This window comes from Prionailurus viverrinus, chromosome D4 (assembly GCF_022837055.1).
Source record: "Prionailurus viverrinus isolate Anna chromosome D4, UM_Priviv_1.0, whole genome shotgun sequence".
Classification (NCBI taxonomy): Eukaryota; Metazoa; Chordata; class Mammalia; order Carnivora; family Felidae; genus Prionailurus; species Prionailurus viverrinus.
The window spans coordinates 63,801,662-63,826,376 of NC_062573.1; the positions used below are offsets into that span (position 1 = coordinate 63,801,662).

Below are 24,715 nucleotides of genomic sequence, written 5' to 3' on the forward strand. Positions count from 1 at the left end.
TATCAAGAATGAGAGGCAGATTACTTTTTTCCTGTGAAGCAATAAGATTTTTCACCGAAGTGTTCAGGAAAACACCCATTTAATTCTTGTGAAAGCAGTCTGAATCTTTTCTTTCATTGCAGAGGTAAGATTGATATAGCATGGACTTTGGAGCCCAATTCTCTGGCCTAAACCCCAGCTCTTTTATTGGCTGGGTACAACACTTAAACCTCTTTGTGCCTCAGTTTCCTCATCAGTAACATGAAGATAAAAATAATGGCTCCTGTCTCAGGAGCCTTGTGGGGATTAAGTGAGTTAACACAGGAAAAGATTTAGGGGCCTGGCACATGAAAAGCACTCTGTGTTAGACACTATTATTTGTTTATAAATACCATTAAAATTTTCTTCATTCAAATAATAAGTATTATTCACTAGACCTAAACTCATGTTCCTTATTTGGGGTGTTTATTTTTTCTCTCAATAGTGTATTATTAAAAAGAAAGCAAAAGTTATCATTACTCAATTTGAATAAACCCACTATGAAGAATTTTGAATTTTCATAATTATTATAGGGGAGACTTAGTTCTTCGATAGCACTGGTCTAATCACTCAGTGGAATCCAAAGAGATATCAGAATTTCAGTATTTATGGATATCATCATGACATTTAAAGTCCTCCAAGTTTTGTTATTAATTGGAAACTAGAGAAAAGTCCATTTTAAGTGCAAGGACAGAAATTAGAGGTTTTATATGTATATTGCTCTCACCATTATGAAACCTGGAGAAATATTTCAAGGACAGTCTACAGAAGCTTTTCCTTGCCCTTGTTAACATCAGGAGCACTCTCCATGGTGTGCTATGTGAAACACTCACAATCTCCAACCCACGTCATCTTTGATAGTGCATATAGGCCACACATACCATCCGGGTCTATATCTGGAGAGCAAAGATGATAACACTTAGGATTTAAGTTTTAAATTTACTTTGTCTTTAATGTTGGCATGGCCATATCTATACGAGACCATCTTCTGTTTCTGACATTGATGATTGTCCCATTTGTGCAATAGTTCTGGGTAAGTGGAAATATGTTTGCTACAACCTACTTGCCCTAACTTGCCTTCCTTCTTGCTATTCTCTGCTCTTACCTGCCTTCCTACAGCTGCCCCCCCCCCAATTTTTCTATGAAAACCTGGTAACTGGACTAACAGGAAAGGTTGAAATGGAAAGAAGAATTAATGCTTTTGGAGGCCATAAATACTGAACATGGATTCTATTAAATCAGAATTACTATTTTTAGGAAACCCGGTGATAAGGTCAATTAAAAGTGCTGCTTACCAGAGATTTTTGACTTTATAGACTTATTCTCAACAGTTTGTTTCTTAGAAGTATAATTTGTTTAGGTTGGTAGAATCACTGAGAATGATTCCCTGGCATCAGCATTTGCTAATCATGTCAAAGATGCATCTGATATGTGGCCAAGGCTGTGAACCATTGTTCAACGAAGGTCAGTGATTCTCAATGTTTATGTGCATCAGGATCACCGGGAAGACTTGTTAAAACACAGACTGGGAGCCCCACCCCTATAGTTTCTGACTCAGTGGGTCAGGAGTGAAGCCCTTGTGCCACTCCCCACCCGAATTTCTTTTATTTTTTATTTTTTAAATGTTTATTTATTTTTGAGAGAGAGAGACAGAGTGCAAACAGGGGAGTGGCAGAGAGAGAGAGGGAGACACAGAATCCCAAGCAGTCTCCAGGATCTGAGCTGTTAGCACAGAGCCCGATGTGGGGCTCAAACCCATGAACCGTGAGGTCATGACCTAAGCCGAAGTCAGACGCTCAACTGACTGAGCGCTCATCCAGGCACCTAGGTGATGCTGATGCTGCTGGTCTAGGAGCCATCCTTTGAGAACTAGTGATTTATGGTATACAGGGATCCCTTGTCCTAGAAGAGGCCTTTTTACTCCCAAGATCTAGGTAAACATCTTGAGGTTGTCAAAATTCTATGCACATGATTTTGACAAATTCTGGGGGAGACTTATACCCTCACGTTCCCTCTTGTGTTGCCTTTTGGGGTCCTGCTCCCTCTCACATGGACAACAGTAACTCAGCCTCTTCTTTGAACTCATCTGTGAGCCAAAGTCAGGAGAAATGTTTCAGGGAACCCTAAGAAGGGCCTACATCACTTTCACTAATCCTCAAGGGTCTCAGCAACAGCCCTTCTCTCTGTTTTTCTACCTTCTATCTCTCTCCCCTCAATGGTCTTCTTTACCCACATATCAGGGGGAAGAAAAGCCCATCCCTGTCCCTGAAAAGTGGCAGAACTATCATGTGCTGTCCTGCAGATTCTTTCCTCGACAAGTCTAACATTATCCCAAAGATGGTTCCCTTCTGGGAGTAATTCTGGTGTCAGATGTTAACATAGTAATTACTTTTACTTCATTATTATTAAATACACATCAAAATGATAACACTCTCTGGACTTATCTACTAGTACCATTTCTCTAAGAATCTCAAAGTAAAATCTACATCTTTAGATCTTTGTTCCTGTCATCTTTACTGTTTTTGTTTGGTTTTGGTCTGGAAATTTTATTAGGTGTGTTCATTGTATGTACTTTTTTCAGGGAGTTCTTTTTGGAGTCTCAGCCTGGTTGGGAGGGCAGGACCAGGAGGTGAGGAGGGATAGGGTAGGGTTAGTGGACTTGCAGGGCCAAGGTAAATTTGAGGGCTGAAGTTTTGAAAACTTTGTAAAAAGTGCATTTAACTATCTATTCTAATAACTTTTTATTCTCTTTTTCCTTTCCAGAGTTTGTTCATTGGCTAATTATTGTCACATTAGTTTGGAATGTGTGAAACTCAGTTTCTGCAAGAATGTCACCCTGGATGTGGTTAAAAAACTTTGCAAAAACTGTAGACGGTAAGAGACTATTGATTTTTGCCCACTGTGTCTCTTTCAGTCTTAAATGTCATCATAAAATAAAGAGGAAACTTGATATGAGCTGTGCACTGGTTTATGCTTATTTATAAATCCCCAGGGTTGTTATCATTTTATTGACACAGAGTTCTAGCAATCATTAAATATTTCCCAGAAAATACCTTCTGGTAACTTTATTTAAGACTAAACCAAGTTTTCATGACCTCTCTTATTGCAAAAATTATATTAGTTCCTTTGTACTTTAGTAGTCATTAAAAAGCTCAGGAAAAAATACTTAGAAAAACTTAGATACCTTTCAGTTATGTTGGCCTCTGTCCTTGGAACACCATTTACCAGAACGATATACAAGCCAGGGAAAGAAAAATATTCCAGGAGTTATCAGAGTTGAAATTACCATTTCATATGTCCCATATTTCAAGAACTATTTGGTTAATCATAGTCTAGTCCATGCAATCTGAGCTTTTTGAATGAAATCTAAGATTTTTTGTAAGGAATTAATCTTTCAGGAAATAGAGGAATCCATAGAACAAATGGGGGAATCCCTAGAACAAATATTTCTGTATGGAGCCCTGGAACTTTTCAGGTTTTGAAACAAACAAAATAATGGAACAGCCTGAGGAAACCTGGTGTGCGGATTGTAATATCTTATAAAATATTAACTAATTTATTAGTAGGAAATGTGAGTTGGGACCTTAAAAGATATAATGGAATCTACATTATTTTAATAAATCATCTCTAAAGAAATGGTATTCTCAACAAATATGTTGGTTGGCAAAGAATTCTGTTTTCTTCCACTATCTCATTGCAAATGTGACCTCTTACTTTTTACTTTATTCACCCATCTTCTTTAATATTAAAGATTTTCAAATTAAAGAATACATGTAACAACGTTACAAATCCTGATTCTGTATTTCCAATTACTACATTAGTAAAAAAATTAGTGTCCTAGTTCACTGCTAAGCCGAGACTCCAGGGTATTGGTGAAAAGAGCCTTTATTTGAGTATCTCATCGTTTGAATACTGAATTACATAATGCTTTCCAAAGGAATAGCAATGGTTTTAGAATTTTATAGATCTCTATCTGACTGATCTAGTTTGTCTCACTTTGTACTTTTGGGAACAGGAGCTTTAATCTTTCTTAGTCTAAAAAAAGATTAATATTTTAACATCTTGTATTATAAAATCGGGAACTACTTTCATATCACATAGAAATGTACATTTCTCCATTATTTTGGATGAATGTAAATGTATCTCTGATCTAACAATGCACACATTGCATTCCCTGGAGCTGAAAGTAATTTTTGAGCATTTGAGATCAAATTCATAGGCTTTCTTAGGAAGAAATCCATTGTGGTCTTAGGACATGATCTGTCTTTTGTTAGAATACAAGTTTGGGGAAAAGTTAAGCCTGTCCTAAGCAGCTCTAAAACAAGTGGTAAATTAAAGGAAATATTGACATGATTATCATTCCAATATTGCCAACATTAAAATGCACACAACTGCCTAATAGGTGTTTATAATTATTCCTAATTATTCCTAATTTTAAGTCCTGCCTACTTTCCAAAAGGCTTTGAGACTTTTTTATAGCTAAGTGCACACATACACACACACATGTGCACACACAAGCACACCTCTCAACAATTCAAAATTATATTAAAAAATGATCAGAAACCAGGTGGAGAAAAAGGAGAAATGGAACTGAGGTTAAGGTGAGTGCCACAGTTTAACACTAAATGTTAAGCTGGAATTTCTGGCAGGGAAGGAAAAATGGAAAGCACCATAAAATATGGCCCTTTTGCCTTCTAAAATGATGCCTGGTAATTCTAAGAAGAATCTATCATAGGATTCTTCTAAAATACTGAGAAACTGAAAACCTTAACAATGAGACAAACCAGACAATGGCACAAGATTCTGGTTGGTCTGTGTTCCTTTATTTTAAAAAATGTTTAAAAAATTTAGGGGCACCTGGGTGGCTCAGTCAGTTGAGTGTCAGACTCCATTTTGGCTCAGGTCATGATCCTACGGTCATGGGATCGAACCTTGTGTCGGGCTCTGTGCTGAGCACTGACCCTGCTTGGGATTCTCTCTTTCTCTCTCTCTGTCTCTCTCTCTCCTTCTGCCCCTCTCTCCTGCTCGTGTTCTCTTTCTCACTCTTTCTAATAAAAAAAAATGTAGGGGCACCTGGGTGGCTCAGTCAGTTAAGCGTCCAACTTCGGCTCAGGTCATGATCTCATGATTCATGGGTTCAAGCCCTCTGTTGGCTCTGTGATGACAGCTCAGAGGCTGAAGCCTGCTTTGGATTCTGTGTCTGCCTCTCTCTCTGCCCCTTCCTGCTTGTGCTCTGTCTCTGTCTCTCTCTCTCTCTCAAAAATAAACATTAAAAAAATTTAATAAAAAATTTTAAGTAAGTCACCATCAATAGAATTTCCATTCTTCCTTCATGCTATCACTGTTCCCTTGTGATGACTACACTTCTTTTCCTGTCTGTTGAAATATGTTTTTATTGGATCTGAGGAATTTTTAGAGGCATAAAGGTAGAGGAGTAGTTTGACAAGAAGGAGCTTCTTTGCCAGTGCATTATGTTAACTTGTGCTATGAGAATACGTGAAACGTGTCCTTCCCTCACTTCTTCATGTAGAGCAGGGTTGGAAACATTTTTCTGTAAAGGGCAAGAGAATAAATATTTTGGGCTTTGCAGGTCATATGTGTTTGTTGCAACTCCTCAGCTGTGCCCTTGAAGCATGAAAGTGAACAGGCATGACTGTGTTCCAATAAAACTTTATTTATGGACAGTAAGTGTCCCAGTAGAACTGAACACACCCTTTCCTTCAGAATGCAGCTGGTCTTCAACTTCAGATATTCTTACTATTCCTCACTAATGTGACAGATTTTTTAAATGTACTTGTTATTCTCAAATTTGATGCTATCTTTCCCGTTGAGAAACATAAAGTACCAGTCAAGGTTATTTTAAAGACTTTTCATGTGCTTACCATGCTTAGGATATAGGCTCCACTTATTCACTCCACATAATCTGGGGTCTTGTCTTTTCCTTTTTTTAGGTTGAAAATTCTCCATCTTTATGGCTGCACCATCACTTCTGACCTGTGTAAAATAAAAGAGGCTTACAAAAGAGTCAAAGTATTTCATGACACTTCTGCCCTTACATGCTAATGTTTTCAGGAAAATAGAATTTCTAGCAATACTCAATGAAAATATTTGAAGTAAAATATGCCCAGAAAACTTTCCCACTTAAAGTGAGATATAAATTATTTTTGAGCTAAGGTGGAGATAGATAATCAAGGAATAATTCCATGTGAAGTGCTGGCATCTCATCAAAAATAATACACTTTTGTATGCCACACAAATATACCCCCCATAATAATAAAGTAAAAAAGTACAAAATTTTAAATATTGGTATTTTTCTTGCTTGCATTATTCATTTATAATGTATAATTATAATTTATGATGTATTTAATTAATTGCAATCCCAACCTTCTAGGAGGGATATTTTCTTTTTCATATCTCATACATATTTAATTGTATGCACCATTGTTTTATATGTAATACAGCAATGCCAAATGTGTTGATTTCTTTAGGACTTGTGTCAGGGCGTTGTGGTGGCTTCCGAGGAGCCCATGTATCCCACAGGATCCTTTCACAAACTCTAGACAAGGCCATGCCCTTTGACTTGAGTCTCTATAGAGAGTATTTCATGCCAGGGAAGTAAGTAGTTGTGCATGGCTTTGGCTGGGTTACCTCGACCCTGGGATGAGGATTCATGTGCATGTGGAAGTTGAGGGAAGTGGGGTGGGTAGAACTGTGAAGGGAAGGAGGATAAGCAACAGTGCAACACTGACACCAAGCAGTGTCACCCAGTGGGTGACTTTGTCTCCGTCCCAATGCTGAAGGTTGTGCAGGTCAACTCGGAGCTGTTCTACATAGAGAGTGAGGGGCCTTGAACACCACTACTTTCAGAGAAGATACAAATTTCCCAGGCACCTACAGCTCTCTACACACACAAGCCAAGCAAACTCTAGCAGCCTGAGGGCAGTCCTCCAATATGTGACACAGGGGCTGGCTGTGAACATGCCCAGGGGAATCTAAGGGGATGGGGCAGAGCAAGATAGCATTTGCTACTTGCACTATGGGGGGGAAACATGCAGCAAACTTGAATAAGATGATCTGGGTTTGAATGCTAGTTTTAGTAGCTGTGTGATTTTAGTCCTGTGATCACTTTGTCTGAGATTTAATTTTCTTGTCTCTAAAATTTGGAAGTCTAACCTCGTGAAGGATATGTAAAGGATGAAATATGATTGCATGGTGAGGACTCTTATTGCGAGATGAGGACTACTTACCTTTCCTTTGAGTCTGGGTTGGCCTTAGTGATTAGCTTGGTGAATAGAAGGTGGCTGAACTAACATTCTAAGACTTCTAAGGCTAGATGAAAGAAGGCTTGTAGCTTTGGCCCAAGACTCTTTGAACGCTCATTCTTGGGAGTCCTGAGGTACCATGTAAGAAGTCCAACTATCTTGAGGGAGAGACCATGTGAAGAGTCCCTGAAACCCTATGAAAGTAAAAGTTGGGTTAGAATTGGAAAATTCATCAATATAAGACATCACATTAATAAGATAAAGGAGAACAAAAAACCACTATCATCTAAGTAGATGCTGGATGCATCTAACAAAATGTAAAATCCACCCATGATAAATATTTTCAGCAATGTAGAAATAGAGGAAAAATTCCTAAGCCCTATAAAGAACATCTACAAAAAAAAAAAAACCCTACAGTTAACATTATAATTAACAGTGGAAGAGTGAATGATTCCCCCCTGTGATTAGGTACAAAGCAATGAGATCTGTTCTTACTACTGTAATTCTACATTGTACTAGAAGTACAAACAAGTGCAATAAAGTAAGGAAAAAAAACACATACAAATTGGAAATGAAGAAGTAAAACTATCCTCTTATTCCCATAGAAGAAGCATAGCATATGGAGAAAATGCTAAGAATTCTACCAAACAGCGACCAGAACTAATTAGTGAATTTAGCAAGGTCTCAGAATACAAGTTTGTGATAATTCCAAAATCAATTGCATTTTATACGCTGGCAACAAATAAACAAGAGATATATCATATTCTCTGATAGGAAGACTTAATATTCAGATATCAGTTATCCTATTGACTTATAAGATTCAAACACAATCACAATGCCAGATATATATGTATAAATTGAAAAACTGATCTTAAAATTTATATAGAAATCCCTAAGACCAGGAATATCCAAAACAATTTTGAAAAAGAATAACAAAGCCAGAGGACTTATACTACTTGATTTTGAGACTTGCAATGTGATCAAGACCATATGGTATTGGTGAAAGGGTAAATGTACAAACCAATAGGATAGGCTAAAAAGTCCAGAAATAGACCCATACATGTATGGTCATTTGATTTCTGACAAAGGTGATTCAATGGGGAGAGGATACTTTTTTCAAAAAGTAGTGCTGGAAGACCTGGATGTCCATATAGGAAGAAATAAACTTCAACTTTAAACTCATCCCGTACACAAAATTAACTTGAAATGGATCATAGATGCAACAGTAAATGAGAAATCTATATTTCTAGAAGGAAACATAAATATCTTTGCAACTCTAGGTAGATAGAGGTTTGTTGGATGGGTCACAAAAATATAAATACAAAATACAATATTGATACATTGGATTTTATCAAAACTAAAACCATCTGCCCTTCAAAAGACACCATCAAGAAAATGAAAAGGCAAAGCACAGAATGGGAGAAGATTTTCAAAGTACATTTAAATGACAGAGGACTTGTTTCCAGAACACAGAAAGAACATGTACAACTCAGTAAGATGGCAACCTAATAAAAAATGGGCACATGATCTGAACAGACATTTCATTAAAGAAGATACAAGAATGGGTGATAAGCATATGAAAAGTTATGCAATATCACAGTCATCAGAGAAACGCAAATTTAAAAAATGCTTTTTCAACGTTTATTTTTGAGAGAGAGAGACAGAGTGTGAGTGGGAGAGGGGCAGAGAGAGAGAGGGAGACACAGAAGCCAAAGCAGGCTCCAGGCTCTGAGCTGTCAGCACAGAGCCCGACAGGGGCTTGAACCCACAAGCTGTGAGCTCATGACCTGAGCTGAAGTCAGCTGCTTAACTGACTGAGCCAACCAGGTGCCCCGAGAAATCCAAATTAAAAGCACAATGGGATACCAGTACACATCCCATAGAACGGCTAAATTTGAAAAGACTGATAGCATTAAGGGTTGGCAAGAATATGGAGCAAATAGAACTCTCTTACACTGCTGGTAGGAATGTAAAATTCCAATCACTTTGGAAAACACTTAGTCAGTTGCTTGTAAAGTTCAATATAAACCTACCACGTGATCCAGAAATCTCACTCCTAGGAATTTACCCAAGGGAAATGGACACCTATGTTTCTTCTTACAAAGATTTGTACAGGGATAGTTACAGCAGCTTTATTCATAATAGTCAAAATCTGGAACTATCCCAAATATCAATCATCAAAAAAATGGATAAAACACAATGTGGTGTATTTGTATAATGCAATCCTATGCATTACCAGAAAGGAATGAATTACTGAAATATGAAACAATATGGATGAACCTAAAATAATTATGCTGAGCAAAAGAAGCCAGGCATGTTAGAGTACATGCTGAATGATTCTATTTACATGAAACTCTAGAAAAGACTAATCACCTTAAATCTAATCTCTGAGGTCCTAGCCATGGAGTCCTGTCACGACATGGCGGCTACTTCTTCAATATGAGCAGGAGAATCTCACTCTAGACTGCCCAGTCTTATATAACATAATGTAATCACAAGGGTGATTATCCTATCATATTCATAAGATCTGCTCACTGTGAAAAAGAAGGGATTATATGGAACATATACAGCAGTGAATGGGAATTTGGGGGCTGTTGGACAGTTCTGTTTATCACAGTTGGCCTTTTTTTTTTTTACTGTCCAAAATTTGAACTGAGATGGATGTATTTTCACTGCACTGAATTTCTCTTTCCATTACCTGGATGTATAATATAAAATGCAAATTTTTGTCTCGACTGAGTGAAACAAGATGTATGTATGAGACAGTTTTTTTTTAATGTGGGAAAATGACATATGAGCTTTGCTTGGTCATCAAAAAATGGGATCAGAAGTTTGAAACTCAACACTTCTCACCCAATTCTAGTACCGAATGGTCTACCTTGCTCTGGTTTGTGAAATATGTTTATACTATTTAGAGCATTATAGACATATTTAATTTTTTTATAATGAAAGACCTACCAAAGCCTGTTAACTGCCACATACACACACACAACAATGCTGTATACTGATTACAGAAACAATATACAATCAAAGAAGATGTTCAACTGGTTCTGTAATGCTATATTTTCTAAAAAAAAAAATAGATCTGATAAAATGTTCACATTTGCAATTTCTTGGTATATGGGTGTTACATTATTCTTTTCTTTTTTTTCAAGTTTACATAACGATTAATTAAGTCACTACGATGTAAATTTGCTGACACATTCTTTTTTGTAAAATCTTCAAGAATTTCCTGTAACTTCCTTTGGAACAGCAAGCCATGGCAAGTATTCATGAGAGAACGAAGACTCAAGGTCTCGCAGGGTGCATATGTTTGAGAGACTGTCTGAACCTACTAATTGGTCCCTCAGTGGTATGCCATTACTTGGATATCTAGTTCCATCTTAACAGGCTTACTGGATCTTTCTGAGAGTAACTGCAGTGTTAAGTGACTTTGAGGAACGCTCTTGTACCTGAAGGAAATCCTATAGGATAGATAACAACAGGCTTTCATTAAAAACCTCTCCCATTTACTGGGTGAAGAGGAGGTTAAGGGGTGGGGCTCATTCCCCATTATAGGAAATTGGGCCAATTTTGATACTGTGGCAAGGGAGAATTTCTCATGATTCATCACCCTGGTCGTTGTCTATTGAGAGGTTTCCCAAAGTATGTTCTCAAGATCGATAACTTGGTGGAGAGCCCTCAGAAATTGAAACAGAACCAAAACAAAACCAAAAACCTTACTTCCATAGTCAAATACATTTAGGAAATTTTAGATTAAACAAGTATAAACAGCTTTCTTTATCTCATTCAAGAATGGATATAGGATTCTTTTCCAATTTTTTTGGTGTGTATTTTAGAAATGTATTTGCTCACAATAATATCTTTTCACTGTTTTGAGAAACACACTCTAACAAGATTATCTCTGATTTTTAAAATCCTTGAGCAGACACCGAGCAAGCCGATCTATCTCAAAGTCATGCTGATAAATACAGGCAAGCTCTCTTTACCTACTGATTCACTGGCTCTCAAAGGTTGCTCTGTTATCTCCAATTTCTCACTAGCTGTTTCTGGATACTAAAATAGAAAAGAAATGCTTCCTATTTCTTTCTTCCCTCTCTTTCTTGAAAAATTAGAGACAGATTATATAACCCTGGCCTTCCCCTGAGTATATTGCTGGTATATTCAAAAGCATTCCTCAGTAACTTGTTGAGTGGCTTTGCAGAGGCATCTCACATTTTAGATACATAGGAGGTTCCTTACTCTTTCCATACATCAACTTTTTTTCTCACTGATTTACATGACAGTTTCAGATGTATTATCAATTTGTGCTTGTGCCTCACAGATAAGTCCTAAGCTTCACTGCCTCCTTCTCTTTTCCATGATCTTCTCTGCCATGTACTTACTGATGTATAAACAAACACTTAAAAATACAAAAGACGATCCAAAAGGAACTTTAGGAATATTTTTGTAAGCTGAAGAGTCCTTTCAAAATGTGAGTGATTCTTGATAGAACAGACTAGAAAGTCCAGAAAGAAACCCAAATAGAAGAATTAAGTATATGCTAAAAGTGACATTTCAATCCATGGGGAAGAGATAGTGAGAGTTGAGACACTAGGTAGAAATCCAGAACAATAGTGAAGTTAAATCTACAAATCACTCACACCTGACCCAAATTAAATTCCAGATGGATTACAATTTTAACTTGAAAAATAAAACCATATTTGAGCTGACATAATACAAACTAAGCAATGTGCTTGTAAGTGACAGGTCACAGTGAAATTGTGGAAACTTTGGTAGGAAAAGCAAGATTCAACTCTTCCACTCAGTCTGGGAAATGGTTTGGTAGACCAAAGAGAGGAAAGCTAAAGGGTGTTTGATATTTACATTTTGTGATGACAATAAGACACTATTAACATTAGTTATGTAATCAAGGGTGGCATATTTGGGGATTGTAGGAGCCCTGGTGAGAGATTAAAGGTAGATAGAGGACTATGAATGACCAGATGAAGAATTTACCCTTGGGTCTCTTTTTACTGGGGAACCTCTGGGAGTTTATGAGCTAGGTTTCTTTTTTTTGGAGGGGGTGTGCAGACTTTCTTATCCGTATTGATATTTTTGGCCAGATAATTCTTCATCATGGGAAGCTAGCCCTGTGGATCACAGGATGCTTAGCAGTATCTGTGGCCTCTACCTACTAGATGCTAGTATCATCTCCCCCTTTACAATTGTGACAACCAAAAAATGTCTCCAGACATTGCCCAATGTCTCCTGGGCAACAAAATTATCATAGTTTGAAAACAACTGAGCTCTAGAATGACAGAATAATTGGCATTTTAAAAGGACTATCCAGTTGTGGCTATGTAGAATGGACAGAAGGACACCAGGACAAGAACCTGAGAAAATGTATTAATGCTGTCCCAGTCCCCTAGCTATGGTATATTGTAATAGTAAAGGGCCTCTAATAAAGCACATCTCCCTGTATCCCTGCCCTTGCAGAGTCCCCTCCCACACTGATGTAGGGCTTGCCATGTGACTTGCCTTGATCAAGGTAACATCAGCAACCATGACACAAACCGAGACTGGAAAGGCATTTGTGCGTTGGGACTTATTCTCTCGGAACACTGCCACCATGTAACAAAGCCCATGCTAGCCTCCTGAAGACACATGGTCCAGCTAAGAGCCAGCACCAACTTCCAGCCAGACAGGAGTGAGGCTTTCTAACACCACGCAGCCACAGTGAAGCCACCATGACTGCATGATCCCAGGAAAGCCAGCAGAAAAAGTATTTACCTGAGCCCTGACCAAGCTGATGACAATGAAATTATGAACAAATGAAATGGTAGCTGTTTTAAATCACTAAGTGTCTGTTGTGTTGTTATGCAGTGATAGATAACTTGTAGTAAGGTCTGGAGTAGATCACTATCACTGGAAATGAAAATATGTGTACACAAGGCATTTGGAAGAATCCGTATTTCTTGATGATTCTTCAGTGAAGAGACTCAGTAAAAGGGCAGAGCAGGTCAAAAAATATAAGTGTTTATAAACCGAGTGCAAAGGTCAAGGGAATTCAGGAATGAAGTTGCATGAAGAGTTTCCAAGAAAGCACTTCTATCTAAGCAGTTATGAATATTAACTCATCTATTTTGAAAACTACAGCTATTTAGTAATTGCTAACAGTATAATCATAATAATACTTCAAAGATTCAGTTTAATACATATATTTCTAAAGCTTTAAAAGCATTACCAAGCTAGCCACTTTTTACTTTATATGGAAAAATCAATCTTTAGACTAAACAGGAAAGCACATAAACTCAAAATCAATAACAATTTATATTGCACTGATGATAAAATTCATTTCAATGTATTAGCTGTCCACTTGTATGGAACTCTATTCACTTAGCAATTAGATTGCTAAGACCAGGGCCTCTAATAGAATGCCTCTCATAATTTACCAGTTGAATTTACAGATGGCGATTATCAGTGGTATTTACGGCTTGATAGATGCTGAGTGTTGACCCTGTTTATTGTACTATTCAAGAATTAACAGTTTCTCAGAGGGTTAGTGCTTAGCTTTATGTTTAAGAACACCAGCCTGAGGGAATGTCAGTCAAATCCCCTACTTTATTTTAATCATATTAAAAAATCAAAGTAATAAGCAATAAAGAAAATCCATAATGAGATAAAATGGAAATACAGACTCATAACTAAAAGAACTGGCAGTAAATAAAAGAACGTGTAAAGCATGGAGGGAATGGACAAAGTAAGTAAAGTAGGAATAACCAAAATGCATTTTCACAGGCTATTAGAATCACCAAAGGGAACATATGCATAAGTCATATAAGACAGTGAGGGTCTCTTGGAAACAGGACAAGATTTAAAAAAAAAATCAAAATGACAGAATTTTAAAGATCTTGTACCCATTAAACAGTCAATATTAAAGAAACAATAGTATTGTTGAAATAAGTGTTTAAGATCAAAGGGTAACATGCATTTGGATATAGAGTTCCCATAAGATTTGTTTAAAAAAAGGAAAAAAGCAACCCCAGTCTTTGTTTAAATGCTGCTGCCTGCCAAAGTATTTGGGTTATTAAATCTTTTTTTTTTTTTTTTTGAGAGAGAGAGAAAGAGAGCATTAGCAGGGGAGGGACGGGCCGGGGCGGGGGGGGGGGGGGGGGGGTCACAGGATCTGAAGCAGGCTCCAGGCTCTGAGCTATCAGCACTGAGCCCCACAGAGGCTTGAACTCACTGAGGGTGAGATAAGGACTTGAGCAGAAGTTGGATGCATAACCGACTGAGCCATCTAGACGCCCCGGTTTTTACTTTTTTCTCAGGTTGAGGAAACAAGGACTGAGAAAAAATTACTTGGATGTGGGTATCTGGAAGATCTATGTGATTTCTAGTGTGTATTAACCAGTTGTACCTTAATGTTGGAAGGACCTGGGTTAAGGAAAGCCGGTAAAAACAGAGAACGGGGTCTTCTGTAAATCGTCTAGTTTACTTTGTCAAAAAACTTGTATATGCAGAAGTTTACCAATTTTCCGGAATTACAAGAGAATAAAAATACACATAACGTTCACCAACTTGGAATCCTACACCTATCTTCGTTTTCTCTTTTTGTCCGGTTAGCTTTGCACACCTCTGCCAGCTCTTGGCTTTCCTGAGCAGTGTTTACGCGGAAGGGCCTGGGGACTCTAGTGCCAGGGTTCCGGCCGGGCCCCTAAACCCAAGAGCCCCCCAACCCAGGTGCCGCCGACTGGAGCTCGGCGCGGAAAGCAGAGCGGGTTCCGGAGGCGTGGGAACCGGAGCCGTGCGCTCCTCCTACCTGGCTGGGCGGAGCCGGCCGGCCCGGAAAGTGAAGGCCGCCGGTCCCCGGCGCTCAGTTGCGGGCGGACGGGGCTGCGCGGTGCGCGGCGTTGGGGGGGCGCACTTAACACTGCTCCTGGGCCGGTAGGGGCAGCGCGTGGGACCAGCGTCGAAGCGCGCCGCCCCCAGCCCGCCCAGGAGCCTCGCCCCGTCCGGACATTCCTGCAAGTGGCCGAACCAGCCGGACGAGCCCGACTCTCCGCGGTTCCCGGCGGCAGCAGGTGGCCCCGGAGTTCCTGCCGTCACCTCAGCCCCGGCGGGCAGCGCGCCCCGTCGCGCCCCGGAGCTGTCTGGGCTGTCCCCGCCAGGCGGGATGGAAGCGGACGGGGACCAGGAGGAGCTGGCCCGCTTGCGCTCCGTCTTCGCTGCCTGCGACGCGAACCGCTCGGGGCGCCTAGAGCGCGAGGAGTTCGGCGCGCTGTGCGCGGAGCTGCGCGTGCGGCCGGCAGACGCCGAGGCCGTGTTCCAGCGTCTAGACGCCGACCGGGACGGCGCCATCACCTTCCAGGAATTCGCGCGCGGCTTCCGCGGGGCCCGCCGCGGGGGGCGGCACCGGGGCTGGGGGCCTCGGGAGCCCGCGTCCACCGCGGGCCAGGTGGAGCCCGACCGCGAGGACGGCGAGGAGGACGAGGGCGGCGAGGACGCTGCGGAGACGCTGGCAGCACCCTGGGGTCGCGCGAGCCCGGTCCAGGCTTGGCAGGACTTCCAGGCGCGACTCGGGGAAGAGGCCAAGTTCATCCCCAGGTGCGTGTGTGGGTTGGAGGGCCGAAGGTGAGGATGGTGTTTCCTGTATTCCGGGTCCACGGACTCTAACTTTTTCAAGTCGAGACCCCCTAGAGTTGAAGAACGGGAGTGCGTTCAGAGTTCGGGTTTGGGGAGAAAGTTTTGCTTGCTCATTTCTGAGTCCTGCACAGGGCACTTTGTTAATTACCTGGGTCACAGTGAATTCCGCAGGGTCTAGAGTTTCTTCCCAGGCAAGGGTTTGGGAGCGGTCCCTACATTTAATCGCACATTTTACCAAGGCCTCCAGGCTGCACCCCGGAGCGTCGCTGCGATCGGCATACTCTACAAGTAGTTCTTGTATTTGTTGTTTTCTTACAACTACATAGAAGATCAAACATGTTGGGCATTTATATTCCTGGATTCGCATATTCATTGATGCGTACTGTGTTCTAGGCATTTTACAGAGTTCGTTCATTTAATTGTTGCAACAACCCTGGGAAGTGGGTTTTCTTATTTCTGATTGTTGGAGAAACTTAAAGACTCAGAAATTTAGACCTGTAAGACATTAAGGGACTTGACTAGTTAATAAAAGAGCAGGGATTTGATCCTAGATATTGTTGAACTGAAAAACTGGTTTTATACAATGGAATCAAATGGTAAAATCATACAATTAATTCTCTACTCCTATGGCTCCGACAGAAATAATATCAAGTTACTAACTTACTTCTTAGGGGTTAAGGGAATGCCTGCAGGGGCAGGGCAGGGAAAGAAAGATACTCAGGTTTTATGCAAGAGTAATTTGCATGTGTCCCTGCTTTCCTGCCATGGTATGTCTTGAGCTGCCAGTTTCACTTCTTCCTCTAGCACTACAAACACGTGAATGCTGTAAAAAGTGTATTTCTGCTCTCTGTTTGGATTTTTGGTTGAAAGCTTATGGAGCTCTGTCATTATTAATAACTGAAAGGTGTCATTCTGGCTGACAATTCACATATCTTAGACTGAAGACTCAGAGAAGCAAGTAGCCCTGGGAGGGGACAGTGGTCTGGCTCACTCATTCACAGCGTGGACCTGCAGACCTGGAGACCTGGGTTCCACTTCCTCCTCTGCCCAGCTCCTCCCTCCAGTTTGGAAAGTGAGGCATGGAGAGTGACTCAGTGCAGTATGAGACAGATGTGTAGAGAAAGTGGGTGTGATACTCATTTTTCTGTTATTTACAAATGAGTTAAAATGCAGTGGCTCTACCAGGAAAGTAGAAAAATGTAAACATTGCTATAAACAGTATTCTTTGCGTTATCTCTTATCTGTAACTTGGTTTAGGTCTGCCTAATGAAAAGTAACAATTTTAGGAATAAGGAAAGGTGAACCCATGCCATGCTTTCTATCCACACGCGGATCTACTTTTCACAGTTGTGAACTCTCAGCAGCAAATATATGACACTTAACCATTAAGTGATTTAGAATGATCTTCTTAGAATCAGTATACAAACCAGGATTTAATATTGGTGATATTGTTATTATCATTTCCAAACTCTTCAAAGGTTATTAAATTTTATGGGCACCAGTGTCACCAGTAGACTTGTTTTAAGCCCCACCCCCTTCTGATTGGAGATTAACAAGTACAATATTTGTCTTCCTGTACTTGTTCAAGTGGAAAAGAACTAAACTGAGCTGCTGCATCTGATTGTTACCATGGCAGCCATTAACTGTTTTTGGTAAATTGAATTGCTTCCATTCCACTTTCCTCATACAGCTGTTCACCTTCCGTTCCTCTAATCCAAATGTGATAACACTCTTTTGTTATTGATAATGCCATCAGCATTATTTCAGCCAAATTAATTCTGCAAACATTATTGAGTGCTTATTTTGTGCCAGGCACTGTCTTAGGTACTGTCCTAGGTCCCTGGGGACAAAGAGAAGTATGGAATGTAGTTCATGACTTCAGGAAATTTATAGTGCAGGTGAAACATTTCTCAAAAAATTCATGAAAGAACATTTAAAGGTGAGAGGGTTTTTTTGCAAGAAATTCCATACATAGAGGACAGTCCAACGGACTACTATGACCGGGAGCTTTCTTTGAAGTCTTGAGTTTTTATTTTTAAAAAGGTCATGGGGGCGCCTGGGTGGTGCCTGGGTGGTCAGAGCATCTGACTCTTGATTTTGGCTCAGGTCATGGTCCCAGGATCATGGGATCAAGCCCGTCATTGGGCTCTGCACTGAGTGTGGAGCTTGCTTAAGATTGTTTCTGTCTCTCCCCCTCTCTGTCCCTGTCCCCAGTTAGTGGCTGCACGTGCTTTCTCTTTCTCTCTCAAAAATAAAGAAACAATAAAAAAGGTCATGTATTTGTTCATTTTTCCCCATAATACATTAGGGCTTATTTTAATATAAAATACTATATTTTCCTCCAGTGGGAACATTGTTTCTGTAGGAGGATGTGCCATTTTGCCTGGTGGCTTTATCCCATGCTTATCCAAGGGGTTTTCATGCCTAGTTTGAGAAGAACACATATAGGCACAATGTAGTAGTGTTGACAGAGTTTCCCATTTGTAAGACCATTCAAGCTCCTGGTGTAAAATATTAAGCAAGTTTGGGTTAAACTCCCCAGTCGTCAGTAATTGTGATCTTAGAGAAGAAATAATGTTGCACTGTCTGAAAGGATGAAAATGGTCTCTGGGATGTGTGTCAGCACACTCACAAATTGGTTTTTACTTAGCAGATTAAAGGGGACTGTCCAGAGTAGTCAAGTGACCTGTTAACCTGAACTGGGCAGGTGTAAATGGTCTTCAGGGTCAGGATGGCCATCACTACTTCCTAGAATTAGGAATTCCTAGAATTCCTAGAATTAGGTCAGCCAGCAGGTGAAACCAGAATGGGCATGGCCATGTGGTTATATAAGAGAATTCAGTAAGGGAAGATTGTACAGGGCCAAGAAAACTCCACAAAGCGGGAAGGGAAGGTTGGGTGAGAGATAGAGAACAGGCTTGTAATAACCTAGCCTGGCCAATTTCTTGTGCCAGGTGTGTTATGAAAGAGAGTTTTGTACCTAGTACGTAATAAATGTGCTCACTAAATGTTTGCAAAAACGAATGGAATAAACCTCTGTTCTTTGATTCCTTGGTTCATATATTGAGAATGCAGTTAGTTCATGTTATGTGCACTTTCTTCATTTGTTTTGTTGATTCCTTCCTTTTTTTTTTTTTTTAATACTCTGGTGTGAGCTGTTTATGGTGTTCTAAGATCAGCAAAGAAAGAGAGAAATAGGGTGTGTGTGTGTGTGTGTGTGTGTGTGTGTGTGTGTGTGTGTCTACATGCATGTGCCTGTGGGTGCATTGAGCATTTGACCAGGGGTGGGGGGATGGCAGAACTCTTTCCTCTAGTTGGAGCTGAAGCTTTTCAGAGCTTCCTTAACTCCATTTGCTGCGAATTGTGTTGTGATTTGATTTCACTTTGATAAATCAGTTTTGAGCCCCATGTTTTCACAAACAGAAACATGAGGATCCAGCTGCCACCAAAACCACAATGGATTTGTGCATGGGCACAGGTACTACAATGGCCAGATTAGGGACAGACCCAAGGTGGTGCTTGTAAGGTAACAGGTGTTAGTGTGATTGGTGACCCACTAGGCAGGACAAGGATGCCATTTGTTCAGGCACCCAAATCAGTCCTGTGTGGTTTCTTATGGTTTGTGACCTTTGTACACACACGGTGTTGAAGGGGAGACTTTTATATTGACAATTTAGAAAGAATAAATTTAATTGAGAAGAACTGAAACTACCGACCTGTGAGTTGTGTATGGGGTGTCAAAAACAGTGTACTTTAGCATCTCCATATAATTGTAGGGATGATTATGGAAATCGAGAGAAAGATCCATGGCTGAACACCAATCCCATTTAAGCAGGACATTTTTAAAACATGTAGCTACAAGTAGGCTGAAGTATAGTTTCCCTACTGCTCAGGGTTTCTTTTACATTTCCCCTTCTTGGGTTCCACGTTAGCCCTTTCCAGTCTGGTTGCATTTATTTATTTATTTATTTGTTTATTTATTTATTTGTTTATTTATTTATTTATTTATTTTTATTTATTTATTTTTGAGAGAGAGAGAGAGAGAGCACGCACGCACAGCTGGGGAGGGGCCAAGAGAGGGAGATACAGAACCTGAGGCAGGCTCCAGGCTCTAAGCTGTCAGCACAGAGCCTGATACAGGGCTCAAACTCATAAACCATGAGATCATGACCTGAGCTGAAGTCAGATGCCTAATGGACTGAGCCACCCAGGCTCTCCGTGGTTGTCTTCTTTTAAAATAGCATGGTTGTTTCATGCAGCCCCTTCCTTTCCATGGTCTGGTACAAGATCACAAGATGGGGAGGCAGAAGAGAGATAAAGGCAGAGAAAGAAAAACTCAGAAAGAGGGCTGGAGACTTGGAGCAAGAGAGGGTACAGGTGAGGGGAGAGGAAAGAGATCAATAGATAGATGGACAGATTGGATAGTGCCTCAGTTTCCCCTCTCTTTCCACTGAAGAGGCCATGAGCCACCTTGAGATGGGAGAGGCAAATCAGCTTTGCTCAATCTAATTTTAGCTCTTGAGTGTCTCCAAAATGTGGGTATCTTGGTGCTTTGGACTGTGTGTTTGTAGATAAGTATATGTTTTCTACTCATGTGGCCAGGAATATATCTGGTGCTCATCCGGGGAGATAAAGATTTGTTCTAGCCTTGAGACATGACAGTGGGTTGGATCCCAGTCCTGGAAAAGGATTAAGGGTGATTTTGCCTGTGTCTGATATTTACTTCTGGGGCTGGCTTTGGGATCTATCAGTGTAGTAGCCACAGGCTTTCCAGAATTCTCTGCCTTTTCTGGGTTCAGAAGTGGGGTGTTTATATGTATATTTATTTTCTAACTGTTGCTGGTCTTTTGCTTTTTGTTTTCTCCTCTTCAGTACATCTTCTGTTGTAATTCAGTGTGTCATTTCCCTGCTGCTGAGCGGGAGAAATGTGTCTGTTAAGAAAACCGCAGCTCAGCCTCGAACCTTCCAAGACTTGCTCCTGGGCTTTGTAGGGGTCTGCCGGTGGCTTGGCTTTTATGGACTCTACTTGATGATGGTCCCTTCTGGTTTTGATAGTTGAATTTCATCTCAAGGTGATAGTTTCATTTAGGTCTCCTGGCCCCAGAAATGTATTCTGGCCTTCCTGTCCTTGGAAGACTATCTGTTCTGGCCATGTAGTTAGTGGCCTGCTCAGATTGTGAGATCTCACTGATTGTTCAGGTCTTTATTCTCAGGTTTTGATAAGAGATGATTTATCCCGCCCTTATGAGGTGGGCATAAAGAAAAAGGCTTAAACTGGGGTGTCCTTGGGAAGACTGCACTCCAAGAACCATAGACTGTTCTCTTAGCTTGGCTTTTAACCTGAAATTTTGATTTACTCCTCTCCCAAATCACTGTTCAGATTCAGGGTCATACTACTCCTATCACTGTACATATAGATATCTTTACCTGTTTCTGGGGGCACCTGGGTGGCTCAGTCAGTTAAGTGTCCGACTTTGGCTCAGGTCATGATCTCACGGTTTGTGAGTTGGAGCCCTGCATCGGGCTCTGCTGTTCATGTGGAGCCCACTTCACATCCTCTGTCACCTCCACTTTGCCCCTCCCCTGCATGCACTTTCTCTCTCTCTCTCTCTCTCTCTCAAAAATAAAGAAAAAAGAAAAAAAAAGAAATCTTTACCTGTTTCTTCATTTCCACCCAGGTTACACAATTATTTCACTTGAAAAATGGAAGTAACGCCATTGCACTGATCTGTCTTGAATGGAGGTTTGGAGGCTGACAGCAGAAACGGGACCCTGTAGGTGATGGGAGAGATCGGAGCACCATGGGCGTTCAAATGCCTGGGTTTTTCCTCCTAAGATGGTGTATGCAGTACACATTCTTGGTTCATGTGTAACTTGTTAAAGCTGAGGCAGCTCCTGACTGCAGTGTGTAGTTGGAAGGAAGAAGCAGGAAGAGATTCTTTATCGTGGGCATTCAGGCTGCTTCTGTTTGATGACATTAGTCTTCTATCAGGTTGTAAAATGGAAAGTAAACACTGCTTTCTACAGGGAAGTTGTAACGGGGGAATATATGTATGACACATGATTTTCTTGGAGTTAGTTCCTCAAAAAAATTCCATTGCTTCAACTTGTAAATATCCAGGATTTTCCAAATTATAATTACTTTTGTCAGAGCAGTTATAAAAGGAGAAGAGTGAATTGTGACCTTTAAGGACTTAGTTTGTATGTCTTATAAAAAGATAGACAGATGCAGTAACTCAAACATGTTTCTGTAATTCTTTCTCTCATTCACTCAGTGTGCCTCCCAGTGTCCTAGGCACACTAGAGAGACTTTGTAGACTTGACCCTGACCTTCAAAGAGCTTATTGTCCCACCTTAAATACATAGGAGTTTCTGATACCTGAAGGACCTGGGATGAGGTATAATCTGAAAAAATACCTCTTGGCACATACCCTATGCTGTGGACATTTCATGTCAAGAGTGTTTCTGAAATCAGACCCTTTGAGGTCTTTCCATGTGTACCTGGGAGTCTTAGAATCCTAAATGTTTTTGTTTTCATTCCGATGAAATATAACACAAACTGATTTGCACACGTTTGGAATCACCTGGATGACTCCTACGTCAGAGATTTGGCCGCTCTGTTTCAAAGCCTGTCTTTGTGGTTAAGATTGTGTGGCATCCCCAGCACTGCATTCATAGGCAGAACAGTGCATGGTGATATGTTCATGTCAAGTGGCTGACAACACAAAGCAAAACTATGCCTGACACTTGAATTTACCAGGGTACCTTCTCAGGTAGGAAACAAAGGATGCGCACACTAGAAATGGTAGCTTTCCCAACTCTGTGGTTTGACCTTCAGAGTATGAAAAATTGGAATTTCCACTTCAAATCTGAATTTTTCACCATCTTTTATAAGCTGGTATCACTCACAGCACTGAGCCTACATCCAGCATGACAGTTCACTCATGAACTGTCCAAACTGTTGGATTGTCTGTGGTCTCTGTAGAAAGTGATGGGAGAGTGGGGTTTTGGTTGTGTCAATGTGCTCCAAAGAGCCATGTGCAAGCTGTGCTACCATATTGATGTTGGCTACGGTGATTTAGTTTCAGACGGAAGTGTATCCCCTGTCAGGTTAGATGAATGTTGCTAATTCTGACTTCATTGATTTTGTAAATGCATGTTGGTCTTCTAAGTGTTTTGGAGCTATAAGTATAGGAAGTTTATATATGGTTTATGTTTGTTCCTGGTTAAGCAACATGGTAAAAACAATATTTATGTCAACCCTGGAACTCATAGGAGATATTTTTAAGTAAGGTCTGCATGTAATCAAGTGTGAGATACACTGTTCTAAAAAAGACTTGAGGGGCGCCTGGGTGGCGCAGTCGGTTAAGCGTCCGACTTCAGCCAGGTCACGATCTTGTGGTCCGTGAGTTCGAGCCCCGCGTCGGGCTCTGGGCTGACGGCTCAGAGCCTGGAGCCTGTTTCCGATTCTGTGTCTCCCTCTCTCTCTGCCCCTCCCCCGTTCATGCTCTGTCTCTCTCTGTCCCAAAAAAAAAAAAAAAAAAAAAAAAAAAAAAACGTTGAAGAAGAAAAAAAAAAAGACTTGAAATTCTCAAGAACAATGTAGGATTGGAAATGTTAGTTTATTTATCATTGCTTATCAATCTTGTCTATCTCTCTTTTTTAAATTTTTTTAAATGTTTATTTATTTTTGAGAGAGAGAGAGAGAGAGAGAGAGAGAGAGAGAGAGAGAGACTGCAAGTGGGGGAGGGGCAGAGAGAGAGGGAGACACAAAATCTGAAGCAGGCTCCAGGCTCTGAGCTGTCAGCAAAGAGCCTGACGTGGGGCTTGAACTCACAAACTGTGAGATCATGACCTGAGCCTGTCAGATGCTTAACCGACTAAGCCACCCAGGCACCCCAGTCTTGTCCATCTTCTAACTTGAGGGCATAATACTGTTGAAGAAGTTCATCTTGAATGGTTCCCAATCTTGTCATTTAATCCAACAGAAGAAACTTACCTTTTTCTCTGTCCATCCTTCCTCCCTCTCTTCCTCCCTTCCTTCTCCTTCCTTCCTTCCACCCATCCTTCCTTCCTTCCTATAACATGTTTTTATATCCACATGTGCCTGGGACTGGGCTAGATACTGGGTGTTTTGTTTTTTTTTTTAATTTTTTTTTCAACGTTTATTTATTTTTGGGACAGAGAGAGACAGAGCATGAACGGGGGAGGGGCAGAGAGAGAGGGAGACACAGAATCGGAAACAGGCTCCAGGCTCTGAGCCGTCAGCCCAGAACCCGACGTGGGGCTCGAACTCACGGACCGCGAGATCATGACCTGGCTGAAGTCGGACGCTTAACCGACTGTGCCACCCAGGCGCCCCAGGGTGTTTTAAAATAGTACCCTGTCAGGGGCGCCTGGGTGGCTCAGTCGGTTGGGCGTCCAACTTTGGCTCAGGTCATAATCTCACGGTCCATGGGTTCGAGCCCCGCGTCAGGCTCTGTGCGGACAGCTCAGAGCCTGCAGCCTGGTTCCGATTCTGTGTCTCCCTCTCTCTCTGCCCCTCCCCTGCTCAAGCTCTGTCTCTGTCTCTCTCAAAAATAAATAAACATTAAAAAAATTTTTTTAAGTAGTATCCTGTTAGAAATCAGAGTTTCTTGGCCAGTTTGTCTCTATCCAGAGGTGATAGCATCAGTGAGGTTATAGAATGGGAAGAATCATGGGTGGATGGTCTGAGTTCAGCTCTTACTGGTGGTCAGAAATCAAACAGGTAAACTAAAATTCAGAGTTTCTTCCTGTCTTCGATACAGAAGTCGTATCCTTCTAGC

General features: G+C 40.9%; 1 protein-coding gene and 1 long non-coding RNA gene across 5 annotated transcripts in view; one reads left to right on the forward strand and one right to left on the reverse strand.

The window, feature by feature from the left end:
- The window catches only part of LOC125151003 (uncharacterized), a 50,806-nt gene extending 35,592 nt beyond the window's left edge, over nucleotides 1-15,214 (reverse strand). For both annotated transcript variants that reach the window (XR_007146570.1, XR_007146571.1), the window contains exons 1-3: nucleotides 15,085-15,214; nucleotides 7,266-7,474; nucleotides 5,901-6,012 (exon numbers count right to left, since the gene is read on the reverse strand). This is a non-coding gene — a long non-coding RNA (uncharacterized LOC125151003). The remainder of the gene's footprint in view (nucleotides 1-5,900; nucleotides 6,013-7,265; nucleotides 7,475-15,084) is intronic.
- The window catches only part of RASEF (RAS and EF-hand domain containing), an 80,495-nt gene continuing 70,883 nt past the window's right edge, over nucleotides 15,104-24,715 (forward strand). For all 3 annotated transcript variants that reach the window (XM_047831545.1, XM_047831546.1, XM_047831547.1), the window contains exon 1: nucleotides 15,104-15,869. In XM_047831545.1, the coding sequence (XP_047687501.1) occupies nucleotides 15,439-15,869 (431 nt within the window). In that variant the 5' untranslated portion in view covers nucleotides 15,104-15,438. The remainder of the gene's footprint in view (nucleotides 15,870-24,715) is intronic.